General features: G+C 44.8%; 2 protein-coding genes across 5 annotated transcripts in view; one reads left to right on the forward strand and one right to left on the reverse strand.

The window, feature by feature from the left end:
• CYSTM1 (cysteine rich transmembrane module containing 1) overlaps positions 1–1,234 on the forward strand; it is a 70,717-nt gene extending 69,483 nt beyond the window's left edge. For all 4 annotated transcript variants that reach the window (XR_011567708.1, XR_011567709.1, XM_070793690.1 and 1 more), the window contains one exon: positions 756–1,234. The gene's annotated coding sequence lies outside the window, so the exon portion shown is untranslated. The remainder of the gene's footprint in view (positions 1–755) is intronic.
• A 1,252-nt stretch (positions 1,235–2,486) lies between these two features.
• PFDN1 (prefoldin subunit 1) overlaps positions 2,487–20,689 on the reverse strand; it is a 73,963-nt gene continuing 55,760 nt past the window's right edge. The window contains exon 4 of the mRNA XM_019965044.2: positions 2,487–2,882. Within this exon, the coding sequence (XP_019820603.1) occupies positions 2,799–2,882 (84 nt within the window). The 3' untranslated portion in view covers positions 2,487–2,798. The remainder of the gene's footprint in view (positions 2,883–20,689) is intronic.

A 20,689-nucleotide genomic window follows, 5' to 3' on the forward strand; every position in this document is an offset into this window, starting at 1 on the left:
GAGGCTGATGTCAGCCACAAGTCAGTTGATGAGTAAAGGGCGGCTGGGGGTCCTTCTTGATCTGGGGATTGTTTAGCACTCATCTCTCCTAATAGAGCACTTAGCCCTGACAGGGCTCCAAGTTCCTACTCCATTCAGAGGAAACACAAGAGTACCAAGCTCCGGCCATACCCTCCCACTTGCCTAGGTTTTCATCCTGCCTTCCATTGCTTTGTGCAAAAGTTTAGAGGCTGGAGCACATTCTGCATTGGTCAGGTATGAAAAAAAGATTCTTGATTAATCTTTTACAGCCTAAAGCCCCTTTAGATTATAGTTACCCTCTTGCTCTTGGGAGATGGCTTAGGTATATCTGAGGAAACCCCACCCCCACCCCCAGTTCCCCTGTAAGATTTGGAACAGGGTGCTCCCTGGTTTATGAACCCAGTAGGGTTAGCCGGCTCTGGCCAGAGCACAATGGACATTCCTTACTTAACTCAGGCTGGCCTGGTGTGAGGCCACTGTGGAGGTTCCCCTGGGCTTGCCCTCCTGCGGGGATGACTGTCCTTAGCAGGAAGGGGGACAGTCCTAAGCTACCCTTCCTGCATTCATCACCGAGATTGCATCAGTGGACAGGCTGCACGATGTCTGCTCAGTGGCTCTGGCTGCTGTATGGAGCTCTCCCTTGATCTGGGTGGTGCTGGCTTTATAGGGCCTGGGGTTTACTGTTAAGTTACTGTTAGAGTTCATTCTCACCCTCTGTCCCCTTCCCCCTGCAGTGTACGTGGTAGAAGACCAAAGAAGGGATGACCTGGGCACATCTACCTGCCTCACAGCCTGCTGGACAGCCCTCTGTTGCTGCTGTCTCTGGGACATGCTCACCTGACCAGCCCAGCTCTCCTGTCCTGCCAGCTCTGCCACCACCGTGCACGGGTGTGCCTGCCCCGCCTCTTCTGATTGCTGAAATCAACGACTAGCTCTGCACAGACATTTCTACCTTCAACTCAGTGGGATTCTAGATTAGCAGGGGTTGCTGCTGTTTAATTCAGTGACTTGATCTTTTTAATGTTCAAATCCATTCTTATTGGCCTTTCACAAATGTCCTAAATGACTTTTCTCTTTATTTTTTTGGCCAAAGGCTTAGTTATAAAATATATATTTATAATTTTAGAATTATATTCAGGTTTGATGTAATTTACCACTGAATGATTTCTCTGCTCACATCCTGTATGTTTCAATAAATTTGTCTAAGCCTCAACTGTCTCGGTTATTTCAGATAGAATCTAAGCCCTGGATTTCTCAGCCCCTGACCAGTATACAAGGAAGCTGATTTACCTGTTCATCCTGGCAGCTCCTAGGAAGGCAGGGTGGTCCAAAGCCAGGTGTCCTTCAGTCGGGTCACGGGGCCCTCGCCAAGCGAGCATTCTCTCCCCAGGCCCACTGAGAGACGGCCTCACCAAGGAGCCACGCTGGCTTTTTCCCTGAGCCTAGAGCAGGGTGTCCTGGTAACCATGGCTGCCCCCAGGGCCAGACAGACCCGAGTCTGTCTTTTCCTGCTATGCCCTCCCAGAACCTCCCCCTCCATTGCCACACAAGAAGAGAGAGCTGTCACAATATTAAATACAAACTAGCCGATCAGGCCATCCATCTCAGCTTTGGCCGCAGGGTGGCGCTGGGCCGCCATGGCAGCAAGTCTCATTTTCCTTCAGCGGCCCATCCTGAGGCACAGCTGACAGCTCTCCCTGCATAACTGCGCCTGCCCACTTTTCCTCTACAGTTGCTGACAAATACTTAACTATTAGCTCTCTTGCTTTAAAAACAAAAATATGTAACTACCATCTCTCTCTTTAAAAGCAAAAAGCCATGATTTTGTATCATCACCTGATTTCTGTGGAGTAAACGGTAGGTACCCCCATGGCTGATTTGAAGCTACCAACGTGGTATCTTGAACATGGAGTCGGGAAGAGAAGGGCAGGCTCACACCGCTAGGTTGTATTTCCACCATCCAGACACAACAGACTGTCAACCTCAAAAACATAGATAATGGTCAAATTCAGTAAAGTAATTCAGAAAGGATAAGTTCTTAATAATTATAATAGTAAATTTACAAATGTAATTTTTAATAACGGCTATTGTTAAACTGACTCAGTGGAATTTGAGCAAACTCCAGGAGACAGTGGAGAACAGAGGTGCCTGGCGTGCTGCAGTCCATGGGGGGTTGCAGAGAGTCAGACACGAGGACTCTAGGCAGACTGCCACTGAGGTACCACTGTTGTGATCATACATTCAGCTATGCCTGCTCTCCCTTTTTCCTCATCTGCATACTACTGATACATGAAGGCTCAGAAGTTGAGGGGTTTACCTAGAGGAACAGAAACAGAAAAAAGAGGGCAAGGCTTCAATGCAGAAGGATCCCCTGGAGAGGCAACAGGGAGGAGTGACGTGGAGACACTCTTTGCCTCTCTGGTCCTCTGTTCTCATCCATCAGCTCAAGAAAAGCAGACTTAGCAGAGTGGGACAGATGTCTTTTATTGGTCTGACTGGCGTGACCAGCAGTAGGCCCCAGAAGAACTCCCCTGTCTGTCCTGGCTCCCCTGTTCCCTTCCCTGGAGTTCATGATTCAACCACAGGGAAGAAGGGTGGCAGGCAGAGCCAGGATAAAACATACAAGGATAAGATCTGAAAGGGACTCCAGGCCATGCATAAAACATAAGGTTACTAGACCATCCAGATAAAATGTCCCTTGGGCAGAGCAGTTTCCCAACACAGGCCCCTCGCCAGGAATGGCAGGGGTGAGAAGGAAGAGGTTCCTGAGAGGCTGCCTACTGTGCCCTTCGCGCCATCAGCATCTCCCGGATATTGTCCTCAGCTTCCTTCACACTCCGCTCCAGATAGGATTTTTTCTGCTGCAATATGAGAAGGAAACAAGGGTTAGGATCAGGGTGAATGTGCCAAGCTGACAGATGCTGCTTTTATGCCCGAGGGTTATGGCTTCTCTGTGACTAGTGACTTCCAGGAGCCTACTGTCTACTGACAGCCAGGTGTACACACCTGCCCCAGAGCGTTCCCCGACCCTGACGCCTGGGCACCGGGGAGGGTGTCGCTCAGTTCCGGAAGCAGAAGTGCTCTGTAGAAAGCAACAGCACTCTTCCCCCAGAAGGAAGCAGACTCTAAAAACAGGCGTCGTGGTACATGAAGTTACACCAGACAGACAAAGGCCAGGAAATTCCAGGACAAAGCTCTGGCCCCATAACAGACTGTCTCTCAAGGTTTTCCAAAGCCCAGGCCAGGCGCCTGTAGCTGTCGCTGCTGCAGAGCGGACAGCGTGCCCTCCGCTCTGTCCAGCACGACAGGAGACCGGCTGCCCCGCGGACTGAGAAGCTGTATCACACGGCTCACCAAAGCAGATGAGTCAGGATGAAATCTGTTTTTCTAATGAAACCACTGCCTGCCAGGAATCCAGGACAATGACACACTGAGTAAAACAGACCTTCTGGAAGTGTACCTCCTACCCCATCTGGGTCCTAAATTAAAAATCTCGACTTAGACAAAGAACTTCACTTTCAGGAGCCACATCTGGACCAGGATTACGAAAGATTAGTCAAAGGAAATGATGTCTGTGCGTTATTTGCCCCGTGGCCACCCCAGAAGCGTGGCTTCACCACTGGCCCCTGCCCTGAGGGCACACTGTGGCTCCGCCCACTGAACAGACATGACAGCAAGTCTCCCTTTTGGGGAGTGCTCAAAATAACCCCCTGCCAGGGCCCATGGGATGGAGCCACACTAGAGTCAGAGGTGCAGAGCCCTAGCCCAGAGGCAGCCACTGCCCCTCCCTCACACCAGCAGCTGAGGGTTTTGACTGCTGAGGTGCCCAGATGACCCAGGGAAGCCAGGGGAGGGCGGCGGCAGAGGGCAGGTAAGCAGCCTGGTCTCAGGCCTTGCAAAGACCTGATCCCCAACCTCTGAAGCAGAAAAATGGAAATGAGGGCTTCTACTGCCCAGGGCCTTCACCATGAAACCTCTCTGGCACCCCTTTTCCATACCCCTGCCTCCAACTTCTCCCACTCTCTGTCCAGACATTTATTAAATGATACACTGGAAAGTACAGTTTCCTTTAGGTGCCGTGTGCTGAGGCAGCCACAATTTTAAGTATAGTTGATTCACAGTGCTGTGCCAATTTCCACTGCATGGCAGAATACCTCAGTACACACATGCATGTTCTCTTTCATATCCCTCCACCATGCCCCTCACAGGACATGGAGCACACTTCCCGGCTCTACACAGCAGGGCCCACCATTCATCCATCCTGTGTAACGCTCTGCATCTGCTAATCCCACAAATCTTTATCACAGTTCTTATGTGAACTTCTGGTTCCTGTTTGTCTCCGAACTTCAAATTTCTTGAAGGCCAGGAAGAGCCCTGTCTCTTTACCCATCTCGCATCCCTTCAACTTGCACTCAATTCCTTACAAAAGAACAAGATTTCCACAAAAACTCCTAGTGACCATGGTGATTCTATGGCCACAAGTGTGTTACTGCCAAGAAAATTTTGTGCACCACTAAACCTGATACAGTCCTATCTATCACTGTGATATCAGAGTGGGAACTTAAACTTCCTCTGATAAACAATCATTAGATTTACTTGTGAGTAAAAAAGGCAAATACTTAGTAACTCCTGACACATGAGTGCCATGTGAGTGCCATGCACCATCCAGGCACCTTTTGGGTCCCAGCCCGGTAAGGAATCCAAGGAAGAGGTGAGGCGAGCCAAGTGGGGTTCTAGCCCTGCAGTTCAGCCAGGACCCACGTCTGCTGCATTTCATGTCCACCCACTTGCTGCCCCAATGAGCAAAACCATCAAACTGAACACCAGCAAGAGCCTTTCTCCCTACAGCCCCAGCCTCTGGCCAATCGAATCCAGGCTGTAACTCTCAACTTTAAAATTCTTTACTGTCACATCTCTTCCTTCAATCTTCCACTTCCAATTTCATTACTTTTTCATTATTTTTACTACTGCATATCCTAAAGTCTTCAAGTTTCAAAATAATGTAAAATGAACTTGTCTATCTTTTAATCTTCAGTTTACAGACTTACTGGACAATAAAGAATTTTTTTCATCCCAACAGATGGGGCATCTCTAGCATAGTCCTGCCTTCCAACTGTATTTCAGTTGTCTCATCCTCAAACACGCAAGCCCAGCAGACCCTCACAGTCAAACCTGTCCCAAAGCACATGAAATGGATTGAACTGTGTCTCACGAAAAGACATGAGGCAGTCCTGACCCCCGGTATGTGTCAATGTGACCTTATTCGGAAACAGGGTCTTTGCAGATGTAACCAGGTTAAGATGCGGGCACACTAGGTTAGGACAGGCTCTATATCCAATGACTCCTGTCCTTGTAAGAAGGCCACACAAAGACTAAGGGACACAAGGGGGAGACGCCGTGCAGAGAGTGGGAGGTGCACCTCCAAGAGGAGGAAGGCCGAGGGTGGCCCACAACCACCATTAGCCAGACAGCAGGAAGGCATCTTCCCCAAACCCTTCACACGGAGCACAGCCTGCAACACCTGGATTCTGGACTTTCACCTTCCAGAATTGCAAAAAAAAAAAAAAAAAAAAAAAATCAATTTCTGTTGTTTTAAACCACCCAGTTTCTGGTAACTTGTTATGCGGCCCTAGGATACCAACACAGCACCTGAAGTGAAGGGTGCTCCCAGAGACAGAGTGCACCCCAAGGCTCTTGTGGACCATACCTTTCACCACACCGCATCACAGAGGCTTAGTTAAGGAGCCCTGAAAGTGAGAATGCTGGGGTTGTATGTATCTCAGAAATAATTGCTGTAGAATTGACCCAAATACAAATGAGACCATCAGAGAGAATGGATAAAATTAAGGAACCAATGATTAAGTTAAACCTTCTCTTCCTTGAATTTCCAGTTTAAAACCATTAGTCAAACCAGAAACTGTGTGGACCTGGCTCTTCCTCATTCCTGTAAATAACTCCATTTTCGCAACTCAAGGCAAAAACTTCAGTGTCATCCTTGAATTTTCTTTCTTTCACACCTGACATCCAATCAAACAACAAATCCTGCTAGCGCTATCTCAAAATATCTCCAGACTCTGACCTTAATCAAGAGCTTCCTAAGTGGTCTCCTTTCTTCTATCCTTGACCACCCCCTTCAGTTTCTTCACAGTGCCCAGAGTCATCTTTCAACATTTAAAACCTTCCAACAGCTTCCTGTCTCTCTCAAGAGGCAAAGGCCTTTCAAAGAGCCACGTACAGTCCTGCTCTAAGCTGACTCTCTGGCCTCCCCTCCCACGTCTCCTTCTCTCACTTCGGCTCCAGCCCCCTGGCCTCCAAGCTGTCCCACCGATCCACCAGCCATGCCCCTGCCTGTCCTTTGCCTTTGGTTCTCTCTGTGTAGGGCCCTTCTTCCCCAGACATCCGCACTACTTGTTCCTTCAGGTCTTTCTCAAATGTCACCTATGGGAAACGCCTTCATGACCACGTGTGTAGCTCCATACTCTCTTCTCCTCATTCTGTGATTGTCCTCCTTAGGACCTGTCCACCTGAAGGCGTGTATGTGTTTGTCTGTCTGTCTTCCCTATGAGAAGAAATGGTCCTTGATGGCAAGACTCTGCTCATGACAGAGTCCCAGTGTCTAGAAGAATGGCTGGTTCATAACAGGAACTCAGTAGCTGAATAATACACTTATCATGGGAAACGAGGCCTTTCTGATTTCCTCATATGCACACTAGGTTTTTGTTTCCCTCCCAATCTGAATGAATAAGGAATACCCACCAGAGGAAGCAAAGGCAGAAAATGATCATTCTCTTTCAAGGTGGTTCTCAGTTTCTGGCATTGCCCTCTAACCTCTGCCTCAAGAAATACACAGGTTTAAAACTCAGACCTCACTGATACTGACACGGACATCAAAACCTTGCTCCCGCGAACAGGCCCTATGTACGGGTCAAAGCCCTTATGCTTTAATTGGTTAACTTGTGAAACCATAACACAAACCATCCCCATTTCCCGCATCCGAGAGTCAGAAATCCTTGAGAAAGGGCTCCATGTGATGTCTGTCAGGGCTGCTGTGCGTGACAAGGGCATAATGACTGCTGTGGAAACTCTAGGAGGCATTTTCAACCCCCACCTTCCATCCTGAGTCCTAGGAAGGCATTTGCTGGCCTCACTGCAGCACCTTTCTGCCTTACTGAGCACTCCCTCAGAACCCTTTCCGTAGGAAATTCTCTAGTGGCATCAAACCACAGGGCTCTGGGCGCAGCAACATTCTTGTGGGCCTTGTCCTGACGCAAAATTCTGAGCTTTCCTGTGGGGCTCAGCACAGCCAGGGAAATGACATTGTTGGCCTTCTTGCTCATCAGCGTGAAGTCCTTCTTTCCGGAGTCAGACTGAGGGCCTGGAGTTCATTCTCATCCTCTCACAGAGGAAAGAGGCTCAAGTCCTCTAGAACTTTTCTGACATGACACAATCTCTCAAATAGACTCCTGAGGTAATGCATCTTGTGACACTATCTCTATAGACTTTTCTTAGGAACATTGTTTTCCTCTCTTTCTCGAAAGTAATGCTTTTCCTGTCTGTCCTACCTTGGGGTATAGAAGTTTTTTCCTCTCTCCCTTTTTATTTTCCAACTTATCAAATGAGGCTTTAGACAATACCAAATTAAAAACTCAAGAGATTCAATGATTCTCCTGTTCTCTCAGTTTGTGGAACTATAAAATGGTCAGAGGGGGCCAGTTGCCCATAATGGGGAAATTTAGCAAGAGGCCAGCATCTGAGGCTGAGAAGGCATGTATTGGCAGATGGGGTAAAACGTGAAGAGGGCAGGGAAACAAGAGGAAGAGAGAAAAACAAAGGCCATGCAAGGGCACAATGAGAGAAGTCAGAAAGGGAAATGAGACAGGGATGGGCAGAGCTCTGAAAGTGCAAGTGCAACGAGAGTCTGCGTGGGTGAGGAGCACCAGAGGCAGAAAGGGCAGGCCAAACCTGACCAGGACCTGGAGATAAGAGACAAGTGATCCAAGGACACACGTCCACCTGTGAACTCATCTGCGTTTATCCACTTCACCATTAGGAAACAATGAGGCTGCAAGGTAACTGCTGAGCTACACATGGCCGGGAGATGAGCTCAAAGAACGAGAGAGCAATTTTAGGCATGGAGCAAGAGAATAAAAAGAAGCCTAAGAAGCGGTTACTGTCTCCATATCGTTTAGAAACTGCTTTCAAGACACCTTTCAGAAGTTCCTCTGCTGAAAGACAGGGACAAAAGACTTGGATTAGTTGAGCAATGACCTTTTTTTTCTCCCAGATGTTCTTTTAAAGAGAACATCTAAAGAGATTCTAACACAGCTACCATATGAGGCCAGACTCCCATATCCCACCTATGATCACATGGCTCAATCTACCCAAGGCAGAGCAAACTCAAGTTCCTTAGAGCAGAGATATACCAGGGTGGAGGCAGGGGGAGGAAAGGGGTCTTATTTCCTCCAAATAATAACATTTATTAGCATTTTAGTCCACCTAAAGTGTGTGATCTCTACCTACTATTACTCTCCCTACCACATCAGTTTCATTTAAGTCTCAGAGAAAGACCCATACATTAGACAATGTGAGAAACAAGAAAACAAGCTCACAGGTTAAGTGAAGAGCAAGGTCGGGCACCTGTTCCAATGCATGTGGCAAAGATCAGGCTTTAGCCAAAGAATCATTATGTTCACAGGCACCAAGCTTAAAGGGGGTAAGATAAGACAATGATCATGTTAAAGAGATATATAGCTAATGGAGGTAGGGAACTTGGCTCAAAGAATATTAAGCAGAGAAGGAATCCAATCACTAACTTAAATATCTAAAACAACGGCTCTTGAAGTGTGGTCCCCTGACCAGCAGCACCATCAACACCTGGGAACTTATTAGAAATCCACGTTCTTAGGTCCCAATCCAGACCTACTGAATCAGCACCTCTAGAGATGGAGCCTGGCAATCTCTTTTCACAAGCCCTCCAGGTGATTCTGATGCACACTGAAGTTTGAGAACCTCCTTCAAAAATGGACTTCAGCAAACTCCTTCAATAAAGGGCTGCTGCTGCTGCTGCTAAGTCGCTTCAGTCGTGTCCGACTCTGTGTGACCCCATAGACGGCAGCCCACCAGGCTCCCCCATCCCTGGGATACTCCAGACAAGAACACTAGAGTGGGTTGCCATTTCCTTCTTCAATACATGAAGGGCTAGAGAGTAAATATTTTAGGCTTTGTGGAACTGCCTCTGTCACACCTACTCAACTCTGCCACTGTAGTGCAAACGCAACATAAAAAATGTGTAAACAGGACTTCCCAGTGGCCCAGTGGTTAAGAATCCCTGGGCCGGGAAGATCCCACATGCTGATGGGCAACCAAGCCCGTGCGCCCCAACTACAGAAGCCCACACACTCTATAGAGCCGGTGCTCCGCAATGAGAGAAGCCACCACAATGAGAAGCCCACGCACCGCAACTAGAGAGTAGCTGCCACTTATCACAACTAAAGAAAGTCTGAGCACAGCAACAAAAACCCACCAGAACAGCCAAAAATAAAAATTTTTTAATGTGTAAACAGATGGGCTAGCTGTGTTCTAAAAACACAAAAACAAGAAGCAAGCCAGATCTAGCCAGCAAGGTTTGCCAACTTCTCTTCTTTAAAAAACGAGGGAGCCTTAACAAGGTAGAACTGAATCCAGCAAGCAGAGATTTTAACTTTCAATGAAAGCTGCCTAATAAAAGCATAAATCTCCATCCATCCAGCCTTCCATTCATTCATCAAGCCTATTGCCAAACCATTTTCTTTTTTCCTCCTTGAAGTCTGTGGCATCACAGTGTGCCATCCTCTTCTCCCCTCCTTGCTGCCGCAATCTACCAGTAGTCTGGGTGCGGCCCCTCATTCATCAATGGCTCACCGTCTCCCTCTCCACCACAGCTACACCGCTCAAGGTGACTTCAACAAGAGTGGAGATGATCCATTTAATACTATGACCTTCTCTCCCCTCTCACAATTTTTACTTTACCCCACCTGAGTCACCCAGGCCATAGTCATACTCCAGAGATACTGACACCAGTAACTGTACCTCCTCCAGAATTTCAATTTCACCACCACCACTTCATATTTTTCCAGGTCATTTTGATCTGATAACTCTCCCTCCAGCACTTCTTCAACCTCATCACTCAACAAATTCTTCATTATCCACTCTGCTTCCAGGACTTTCTCCCCTCCCACCCAGCTCAGCTTCCACAGTCAATCATTTATATTTATTCCCCTTCTGAACTCCCTTTTGCCCCCTCTCTCCCTCTGTTGCACTCCCCTGGCAAAATACTAACAAACCAAGCTAATCCAACCATCCATCTACTCCACGTTTGTACCCGACTAGCTGAACGTAGCTGGAGAAAAACACGGAACTGTGCTACACAGTTTCACCTAAATTCAAGACCATGAATTTCAGCACTCACCCAGCGTCCAGAAGCTCTATTAAATTTCCTTAACATATTAACTTCTCTGCTCTCCCAAATAACTATTTCATGCTTTCCTATCTCCTCAAATTTCCTATACTCTTTCTTCCTCTCTCATCCCCAGCTCAGAGAGAACAGAAACAATCTGAGGAGAATTATCTCTTTTCACTACCAAATCCATCACCTGACCTACACCTATACATATACTCCCTTCTTTCTCCATGTTGGAGACACTCCAAAATGGACACGTGTCTCTGTTTTTATAAAAACACAATTCCACTTTGGGGTTGAATCCATCCCCTTTTCAAAATTTTCACTCCTAGTTATCCTTTTTCTTTCTTCTTAATCTTCAACTTCTCTTTCTCTGCAAGGTAACTATTGGTAAGGCAAGTCACGCACCCAACACACAACCACACTTTTCTTGACCTCACATTCCCCTGTAAGTACTGTCTCCTTTCTCTCCTCTCCGTCTTGCAAAACCTCCTGAACTAACTGTTCAGCAGCTGCCTTCACTTCCTCACTTCGCATTATCTCTTAAAACCTCTCCAATCACGCTTCCCATCTACTCTACTGAACTGAATGAAGTCCAGGTCACCAATGATCTCTATGTCACCCAAAGCAGTGGCTACTCTCTGTTCTCTTCTTACTCAACCTGTTCATTCTTACTCATCAACAGCATTCAACACAATTCTTGAAATAACTTCCTCTCTTAGCTTTCATGATACCACACTCCTATCTTTCTCCTACTACTGGCTACTCCTTCTAAGCTCTCTTTTGCTGACTACTTCTCTGCTCAACTTCAAAACGTTGGTATTTTCTGGGAAGCTGTCCTTAACTTCTCTTCTCTTCATCACTCTCTCTTAGAAACCCTCTACTCTCAGCTTTAAACATCATTATGATTCCCAAATCTGTATCTCCAACCCAGACCCCTTAATTCCAGATTTACACATCAAATTGCTTATAAAACGTATCTTCCTGGTTGTCAAACCCCAAATTAACATGTCTAAAATAAGCACAATTGATTTATACATTCAATTGCTCAATTTAAAAACCAGAGAAACAAAAAAATACAGAAGCCACTCTTTTCTTCTCTTTTCCTTGAACCCAATATCCCCTCTTCCATCCACCCATCAGTCTTAACTTACTTCCAAAGATATCCCCAAACCATCCTCTTCTTTCTATCCAGCACCACAGCTACCATCCTAGCTCAAGCCTCTATCATCCTCGCCTGGATGTTTGTCATGGATATTTTAACAAGTAAATCAGGGTTACTTTCTGCTCAAAACCCTTGAATGTCTTCCCATTACACTTCAAATAAAATCTGAACTCCTCACCCCAGGAATAAGGCCCTGCATCATTTGGTCCATACTAACCACGCCAACCTTATTACAACACTTTCCTTTTCTCACTTGCTTAAACAATTCAAAATGTTTTCTAACAAGACATTTGTATCATCTGTGCCCTCCACCTAGAATGTTCTTCCTTTGCATACTTTTAAGTGGCTGGCTGTTTCCTCTCATGCAGACCTCAGCTGAAATTTTATCTTTTCTGAGAGGCCTGCCCAACAGCTCTCTAAAACATCACTTTACTACGTGTTTTCTTGCTTACATTGTCTTCTTGCTTATATTGTCACTGTCTATATCTGAATATGAGTTTCATAAAAGTAGGGATCTTCTCTGATGTGATTAATCCTTCATCCTCAGTATCAAGAAGTGACACATAATTTAACCAATATTTATTGGGCACTCAATGCATGTTACACCCGAAGAGCACTGGGCTTAGAGCAGTGAACAAGTCACACACTTATTCACAGAGGTCACACTGTTGCTGGACACACAGACATTTAATCACCATTGCAATAAGGGCTCTGAGGGGAAACCACAGTGTCTAAGAGAGGAAGGGGCTTCCCTGATGGCTCAGCAGTGAAGAATCTGCCTGCAATGCAGGATATGTGAGTTTGATTCCTGGGTTGGGAAGATCTCCTGAAGGAGGAAATTAGTAACCCACTCCAGTATTCTTGTCTGGGAAACCCCATGGACCGAGGAGCTTGGTGGACTACGGTCCAAAGGGTCGCAAAGAGTCGGACACAACTGAGTGTCTGAGCATGTTAACACAGGAAACACCTGGTATAATCAAGGAAATCACAGAAGCACTTTTGAATAAGCTATGAAGGATGAATGAAAATTAAGTGGAGAGGTTAGCAGGGGGAGAGAGCAATTCCAGGCAAATGGAGCAGCATGTGCAAAGGTCAAATGAAGCAAGACACGTCTGGGAACTAAATGACAGCAAGTGAGGCTGAAGTACTGAAGGGGGAGGGAGGGATAGATAAGACAGAAGGATAAGGCTGGTGAGGTTGAGTCAGATCACAGAGGGTCAAAAGCCATATTAAAGATCTTAAAGATGATGAAAAACCACTGGGTCTTAAGACAGAGTGACAAAAATCAAATTTCCACTGGAAACAAAAACTACTCTGGCTGCAACACAGAGAATGAGCTAGAGCAAGGCTTCCTGCAGAAAGCCCGGTGAGTAATGAAAGGGTAACAGATGTATCCATGATATTGATCCCTTTAGTCCCTGGAGTAGCCAAAGGGCCCCCCACCTCCCCTGGGCAGTTGCTGCCACCTTGAGCACCCTCTGTCCACTTATCCCAGTGAACCATGCAAATACTATTCTCTAGGTGCTGTGATGTGAAAAGGGTTGGGAAGTACGTGGTTAGAGAATACAAGTGTGAATGCTGAGAAACCTATTAGGAAGCCATTGTAATAATCTTGGAAAGAGATGACAGTATCTTAGTGATGGCAATGGAGCTAGAGAAGAACATATTTAAGAAATATTTAAGAGAAAAGCTATCAGAGGACTTCACCATAACCTTCATTATTAATCAGAAGGGGGGAGCGGTGTCAAGAACACCTCCCAAGGGGATCAGGTTTGGAAGGAAAGATTCTAAGTTTAATTTTAGACTTGCCGAGTTTAAGGTACTTGTGAAACATCTAAGTGAGATGTGAAAAGAAAACTAGATTGCATCCCTGAAGTTCACAGAAGTCTGGGCTAGAGATACAAGTTTACATATAGGTACTTGAAGCCATGAGAATGATTGGAATTCTTTGAGAAAGAACTCAGAATACAAGGACTTAGCCTTATAGGAAGTCAACGTTTAGGAAGAATCAAAGGAAGAAGAGGCACCAGCCAGTAATATCTAAAGAGGAGGGGCACTGTTTCATAAAAACCAAGAGAAGAGTGGTTCAGGAAAAAAGGATGAGATGACTAGAAATCACTGCTGCTGCTGCTATTGCTGCTAAGTCACTTCAGTCGTGTCCAACTCTGTGCGACCCCATAGATGGCAGCCCACCAGGCTCCCGCGTCCCTGGGATTCTCCAGGCAAGAACACTGGAGTGGGTTGCCATTGCTTTCTCCAATGCATGAAAGTGAAAAGTGAAAGTGAAGTCACTCAGTCATGTCCAACTTTTAGCGACCCCATGGACTGCAGCCCACCAGGCTTCTCCGTCCATGGGACTCTCCAGGCAAGAGTACTGGAGTGGGGTGCCATTGCCTTCTCTGAGAAATCACTGGATGTGTTCAAGTAGGAACCACGACAACACATCAGAAATGTTGAGGGCAGTGGGGGGAGTGTTCCATCAAGTGGCCTCTGGAATATCTTCCAACTTTAAAACGTCCGGGAATCCCAGGGACAGGGGAGCCTGGTGGGCTGCCGTCTACGGGGTCGCACAGAGCCAGAGACGACTGAAGTGACTTAGCAGCAGGAAATTTCCTGGCAGTCCAGTGGTTAGGACTCCTCACTCTCACTGCTGAGGGCCTGGATTCAATCCCTGGCCTAGGAACTAAGATCCCACAAGCCAAGCAGCACAGCCAAAAAAACTGAAAATAAAAATTCAAAGTCTATAGCTCTTTGAGACCTGACCCTAAAACTTCATGAAGGGAAACCACCTGGTATTTTAATTGTCACAGATGAGCCCTAAGAGTACGTTAAGTGTCAGGACAAATTAATTTTACCTCTTAACTTCAAAGGAGACACTGGGCTTCACATAGGTCTAAAACAAGAGTTGTAGAGTATCAGTACACCCAAGGAAATTATTAGAAGGGCCGAATTGCTATATTCAGGAAATAAACACACAAAGAAAATATCCTTCAGAGATCACGTAATGCCACAACTGAGAACTGTGTGTTGTACAAATCTCCTAACAGTATGCTAAACATGGTAAGTGTTTGATTCAGGGCCTGCAGGAAAGAGATCAGAAAAACGATGGGCAAACACAACTACCAATATCACAACCCTGGGGTCTCTGATTCCTTAGAGCCCAACTAGAACATTATTCTAAGTTTCATCATATTTGAAAAATAAATGTACACAGTACATAATAAATAAGTCTCATGAAAACAAGTTTTACAAAAGGAAATTTTCTAATATGCATTAGTTTCTTCTGCTTCTCCAGGGTCAGAAAGCCTGACCTATCAACAGGACTATCGAAACTATCCAAGTCTTCCAAATGACCAAATAAAACAAGTTTTACTATTTCAGTTTGTCTTTAGTTTGCCCTCTTACGAGAAGAGCAAGAGGATCAAATCAACAGTGTTTACTATGGAGTTTGGCCTGTAGGCATGGTAAAGGGTTAGGTGAACAAAGGTGTGCCTTCTCAGAGCGGAAGTAAGGGCAACACCTTGCATTCTTAGAAGTGGAGGTGTAACTGACTCACCTGTGGTGGCAAGACTAACATGCAAATATGTGTGGCAAAAGCCAGAAGTCAGTCTGATTCTACTCTTTGCTCCAAGCAAGTTAAGAATTTCTATTTTCTTACAACTCAACAACAAAAGATACACAACCCAGTTAAAAAACAAGCAAGGGACCCTCAAGTAGACATTCTCCAAGGAAGATATATTAGTGGCCGATAAGCACATGAAAAGATGTTCAACATCATTATTCACTGGGGAAATGCAAACAAAACCACGATGTGATACTATTTTATACCCACTAATATGGTTACAATCAAAAATGGAAAATAAGTGTTAATGAAGACACAGAGAAATCAGAACCCTCATATATGATGGTGGGAAATGTAAAATGATGCAGCTGCTATGGAAAACAATTTAGTAGCTACTCAAGAAATTGAAAAGACAAAATAACCATCAGACCCAGCAATTCCACTCCTAGGTATATATCCAAGTAAGAAAAATGAAGACAGGTGTAGTACCAGAAACTTGTGATTGTTAGTAGCATTACTCATAATAGCCCAAAAGTAGGAACCACCCAAATGTCTATCAGTTGATAAGCAGATAAACTAAATGTAGTATATATCCATATAACTGAATATTATTCAGCCATAAAAGGAAAGAAGTACTGATACATGTTACAACACAGATGAACTTTGAAAACACTAAGCTAAGTGAAAGAAGCCAGACTCAGAAAGCCACATACTGTGTGATCCATTTATACAAATATCCAGAACAGGCAAATATACAAAGACAGAAAATAGATGAATGATTACCAGGTGCTGGGGGAAGGGGAAATGGGAAGCAAATGCTTAATGATTAACGGGTTTCTTCTGGGGGGTGATGAACATGTTCTAGAATTAGAAAGTAATAAGGCTGTGTTTAAAAACAGGCATAGCAATCTAAGTTCCGAATGAATTATTTTCAGAGCAAATTAGTCTTTACTCCACCCAGAGGCTGACAGTAACACATACACAAACCAGGCAGGATAAAATAAACTGATGTATTAATTTCTGAAAATTAATGTTATCAGCAGAAGCATTAACATTTCATGAGTTTATAAGGTACTCTGGGAGAGACTATGGACAAACAAAGGCAAGGAAACTTCTATGTGATCACAATATTACTTTCCAATCGAGTAACATATTTATACAACTAAAAAAATAGAGATATGGCAACCGGAAACCCATAAAAGGACCAGGAGACAGTGAAAACAAGTAAGAGCTCAAAGCCACTAAAAGCACAGATGCATGACTCATGGGCACCTCCTCTGCTGATTTGTACAGGTCATCAGAGGGCAGAACCAGAGAACTACAAACTCACTCTAACACCAAAGGGTTACTTTATAAAGCTTTCAAAAAACCCCAGCTTTCTTTTTACTCAGAAAGAGAAAAGGGAAACTGATAGTTACACCTGTTCATGTCACCAAGAAATCACTGCTCTCTAACTCTGAGCTAAACCTCTAGGTCGGACAAGCAGCCCAAGGCCTTGGCTCATTGCTCTGAGGGCACTGGAAAGTCAGGTCACATTGCCCAGTGACATTTCTCCATCCAGGCTGATAAAGGGGCTCGTATCATGATGAAATCACTCCACAGACCAGACGTCGCAGCTGCCACTTGTCCCAACTCCACACCCACCCATGTTACCATGGAACTGGTACAAACAGAATGGAATTGAACATGCTATTAGCTCTGATCTAAGTAGCTGACATAAGACCAATTAAATTTATAATGACACTGGAGTAATAAAGAGCACTTGGCACACTTCTCTTTGCAAACATGATTCAAGGGGTGGTTTTTCTTTTGCCCTTCCTTCAATTTCCAGACACAAGGCCACTTAGAACCCACTTTATCTCTTTACTCAAAGAGTTGGTGTTTAGGGATTTATAATTTTATAAGAAAAGGACCACTAACATTAGAGGACCCAGCTACTAGAAGTATCCAACCATGGCAGAGGAATCCTCATTTCTTTCACAGCAAAAGTCGTTGGAAATGAGAATCTGGAATCCTGCGTTCCCACTAAGGCCTGCCCTCTCTTTCTCATCAATTCTGATTCTGGCTCTGTGAAGGACATGTGATCTCCATTTCTAAAACACTGGCAGAGGCCAGCTAGTTTCAATCAGTTCAGTCACTCAGTCGTGTCTGACTTTTGCAACCCCCAAAGACTGCAGCACGCCAGGCTTCCCTGTCCATCACCAACTCCTGGAACCTACTCAAACTCATGTCCATTGCATCGGTGATGCCATCCAACCATCTCATCCTTTGTCATCCCCTTCTCCTCCCGTCTTCAATCCCGCCCAGCTAGTTTAGGAGATGGCTTCACCACAGAATCCCTGGCCATTAGGAAGTGAGAGCAGGAGATCTCACCAACCTGTTGGCACTTACATCCTTGAGCCCCCTGACTAGCCTTAACATGTCTGTATTTATGCTACATGTGAAAGGAGTCATCGGGTCCCTTGCCCACATTTACATGTATACACTAAAGCTATCAACAATGGATCCTTTGAATAAAATACAGAAAGTTACATATTCTTATAGAATACCCTACAGCAAACTGAATAAATTACATATATTAGTGTGAACAGAACTCAAAAAAAGGCAAGTTAAAAAAAAGAAAAAAAAGAAAAAAAAAAGGCAAGTTACTTAAAGACATGAACAATATAATGTCATTTGTTGACTATAGGATGTTATGAAACATGGCTTGGAAAGTTATACCTAATAGCTCAGAGTAGTTTCTCCTAGTTAGTGCGAATGAAACGAATGTATAGCCAGGAGGCAAGTTACAAAGCAGACTTCAATTTCATTAGTATGGTTTTATTTTTGTAAAAAAACAAAAATAAATAAACATTACCGTATGCTAACATTTGTTAGCTCTGGGTGATGAGTACACAGGTGTTTGTTGTGTTAGTTTTGTACATTTGTGTGCCTTTATTTTTTTCCCAATTAAAAGGAAACTTTTATCTTATAAGCATGTGGTGGCAAAATGCTCCATCAGTAGTTACTGAGCACCCATCATATGCAGGTAACAAAACCCTGCATTTACCAAGTAGTTAATGGGTGCCAGCCACCAATTGATTTGTCTGTATCATGTTATGAAGTAGGTACTTCCTGTAAGAACGAAGAAATGCTGATTCTCTTCACCTCCAGTTTTCACCAGCTATCCATCCTGGTCTCCCCAATCTACTCTCAGGAAGACTACTGGCTTTTCTGACTGGTGTGTTTAGGAAAAGGAACTATGGCTTGGCTCCTGCCACTTTGCCAGGATTTGCCTGCTTGCAGAAGGTACATATTTTCCTCATAAATTTAACAGATATATTCTCCCTGCCTCTGCAGAGAGAGACCTGTGCTTGTCCCAAACTTCCAGAGATTTGCTGGGTAACTTAATTCTGGATCAGTATTAGAAATCATTATTACTGCTGCACACCTAAGACACATCCTTCAACCTAATCTTCACCAGTAATAACAGATGGTGACTGCAGCCATGAAATTAAAAGACGCTTACTCCTTGGAAGGAAAGTTATGACCAACCTAGATAGCATATTCAAAAGCAGAGACATTATTTTGCCAACAAAGGTCCGTCTAGTCAAGGCTATGGTTTTTCCTGTGGTCATGTATGGGTGTGAGAGTTGGACTGTGAAGAAGGCTGAGCGCCGAAGAATTGATGCTTTTGAACTGTGGTGTTGGAGAAGACTCTTGAGAGTCCCTTGGACTGCAAGGAGATCCAACCAGTCCATTCTGAAGGAGATCAGCCCTGGGATTTCTTTGGAAGGAATGATGTTAAAGCTGAAACTCCAGTACTTTGGCCACCTCATGCGAAGAGTTGACTCATTGGAAAAGACTGATGCTGGGAGGGATTGGGGGCAGGAGAAAAAGGGGATGACAGAGGATGAGATGGCTGGATGGCATCATTGACTTGATGGACGTGAGTCTGGGTGAACTCCAGGAGTTGGTGATGGACAGGGAGGCCTGGCGTGCTGCAATTCATGGGGTCGCAAAGAGTCAGACACGACTGAGCGACTGATCTGATATTTTAAATTTTCATATCAATATGCCCAACTTTCAGTTGATTCCATACTTAAACAGGAAATAAGAGGGTTATTTACTGTCCTTATCTATCAACCCTGCTGTTGTTGCTATTTTATAGAAAAGTATATTCAGGCTTAGAGACACTAAGTAATTTACCCAAGGTGATAGTATGTGGGAGAGTTAGAGTTCAAATTCATATTTACTGATTCCAGAGTTCATCTTCTTAATAATTATGTCAAGGCATTATGCTGTGCTTATCAGAGCCAAGAAAAGCAGTGCCAATTACTTGCTAAGAATTTGTAAGGGGAACTCAAAAAATATTCTAAAGGTTGAAGTATTTCTTAATACACACTGAAAGAGGGCAGGAAACTGCACGTTTGTATATGCATGTGTGCTGAGTGTATATAAACACCAGTGAAAGTACTGTATTATAAAATCCTTTTAGGGAACTTTTACCCTTCAGCACTGGCAGGCATGCTTGCTTCCACCCATGCAAGCACACTCCTCCATCAGGTCTCACCCAAGAAACCAGACACACACAGGCAGTGTTATAATCTCCTGTGCTTTAAAGGAGCTATGCTGCACCACTCCCTGCAGTGCAGCCCCCAGAGCCCGGTCAGCTCTGAGATTAACTAGATGTCGGTCTCTACATTCTGCAATGTCTCCCCAGAGAAAGCAAATTGTCCTTCAACAGACCAGGCCTGCCCAGCTCCAGGTCAGTGCTAATGAGAGAAGGTCACAAAGCCGTAGAAACTTAGGGCTAACTGGGGTGACAGTGACTGCTGCAGCACAAAACCAGGGGCCCGCACAGCCCCCTAACCATGGAGGAAGCCGGTCTCATCACTGCAGCTTGGCCCCTTCACAGCAGAGGCTTGCCCATGGGGGTGCTCACTCAGTTCTCTGAATTCACACTGCACACAGTCCACACCTCTGTACAGAGCTTTTGCATCCTGCTGCAGCGCCCTTGGTTCAGTACATGACCTTTTTTATACCTCCTATAAGCAGCTACCTTTCTCCTTAGTTGATCTAATCCAGTTCTATGACTTTACATGCCACCTATAAACTGACAATTTATAGACAATTCTCAATTTTATTTCACTAGCCTGGAGTTCCAGATTCCTATTTCCAACTGTCTATTCAACATTTCTACTTGGGTGTCTAACAGTATCTCAAAGGTTAACAAGGCCCAAAACAAACTTTCAATTTGCTTTTAAAATTACTTTTGAAACTTGAAAATTGACTAAGAAATACTGATCTATGAATTATCAACAGCATGTATGTTCCCATAAACACACGGAATCCCTGTGAAGCCCATCATACATGGAGTGCTGTGTGGAAACCAGAGTGAATGAACAGCATTGCACTGGAAACAACTACTCACCCAGAACAAGGAGAACTTAAAATGAGTATACACCATACTGATTTCATTCATTTTAGCCTCCACTTCTTTCCCTTAGGCCTTTCCAGCTTC

This window comes from Bos indicus, chromosome 7 (assembly GCF_029378745.1).
Source record: "Bos indicus isolate NIAB-ARS_2022 breed Sahiwal x Tharparkar chromosome 7, NIAB-ARS_B.indTharparkar_mat_pri_1.0, whole genome shotgun sequence".
NCBI classification, from domain to species: Eukaryota; Metazoa; Chordata; class Mammalia; order Artiodactyla; family Bovidae; genus Bos; species Bos indicus.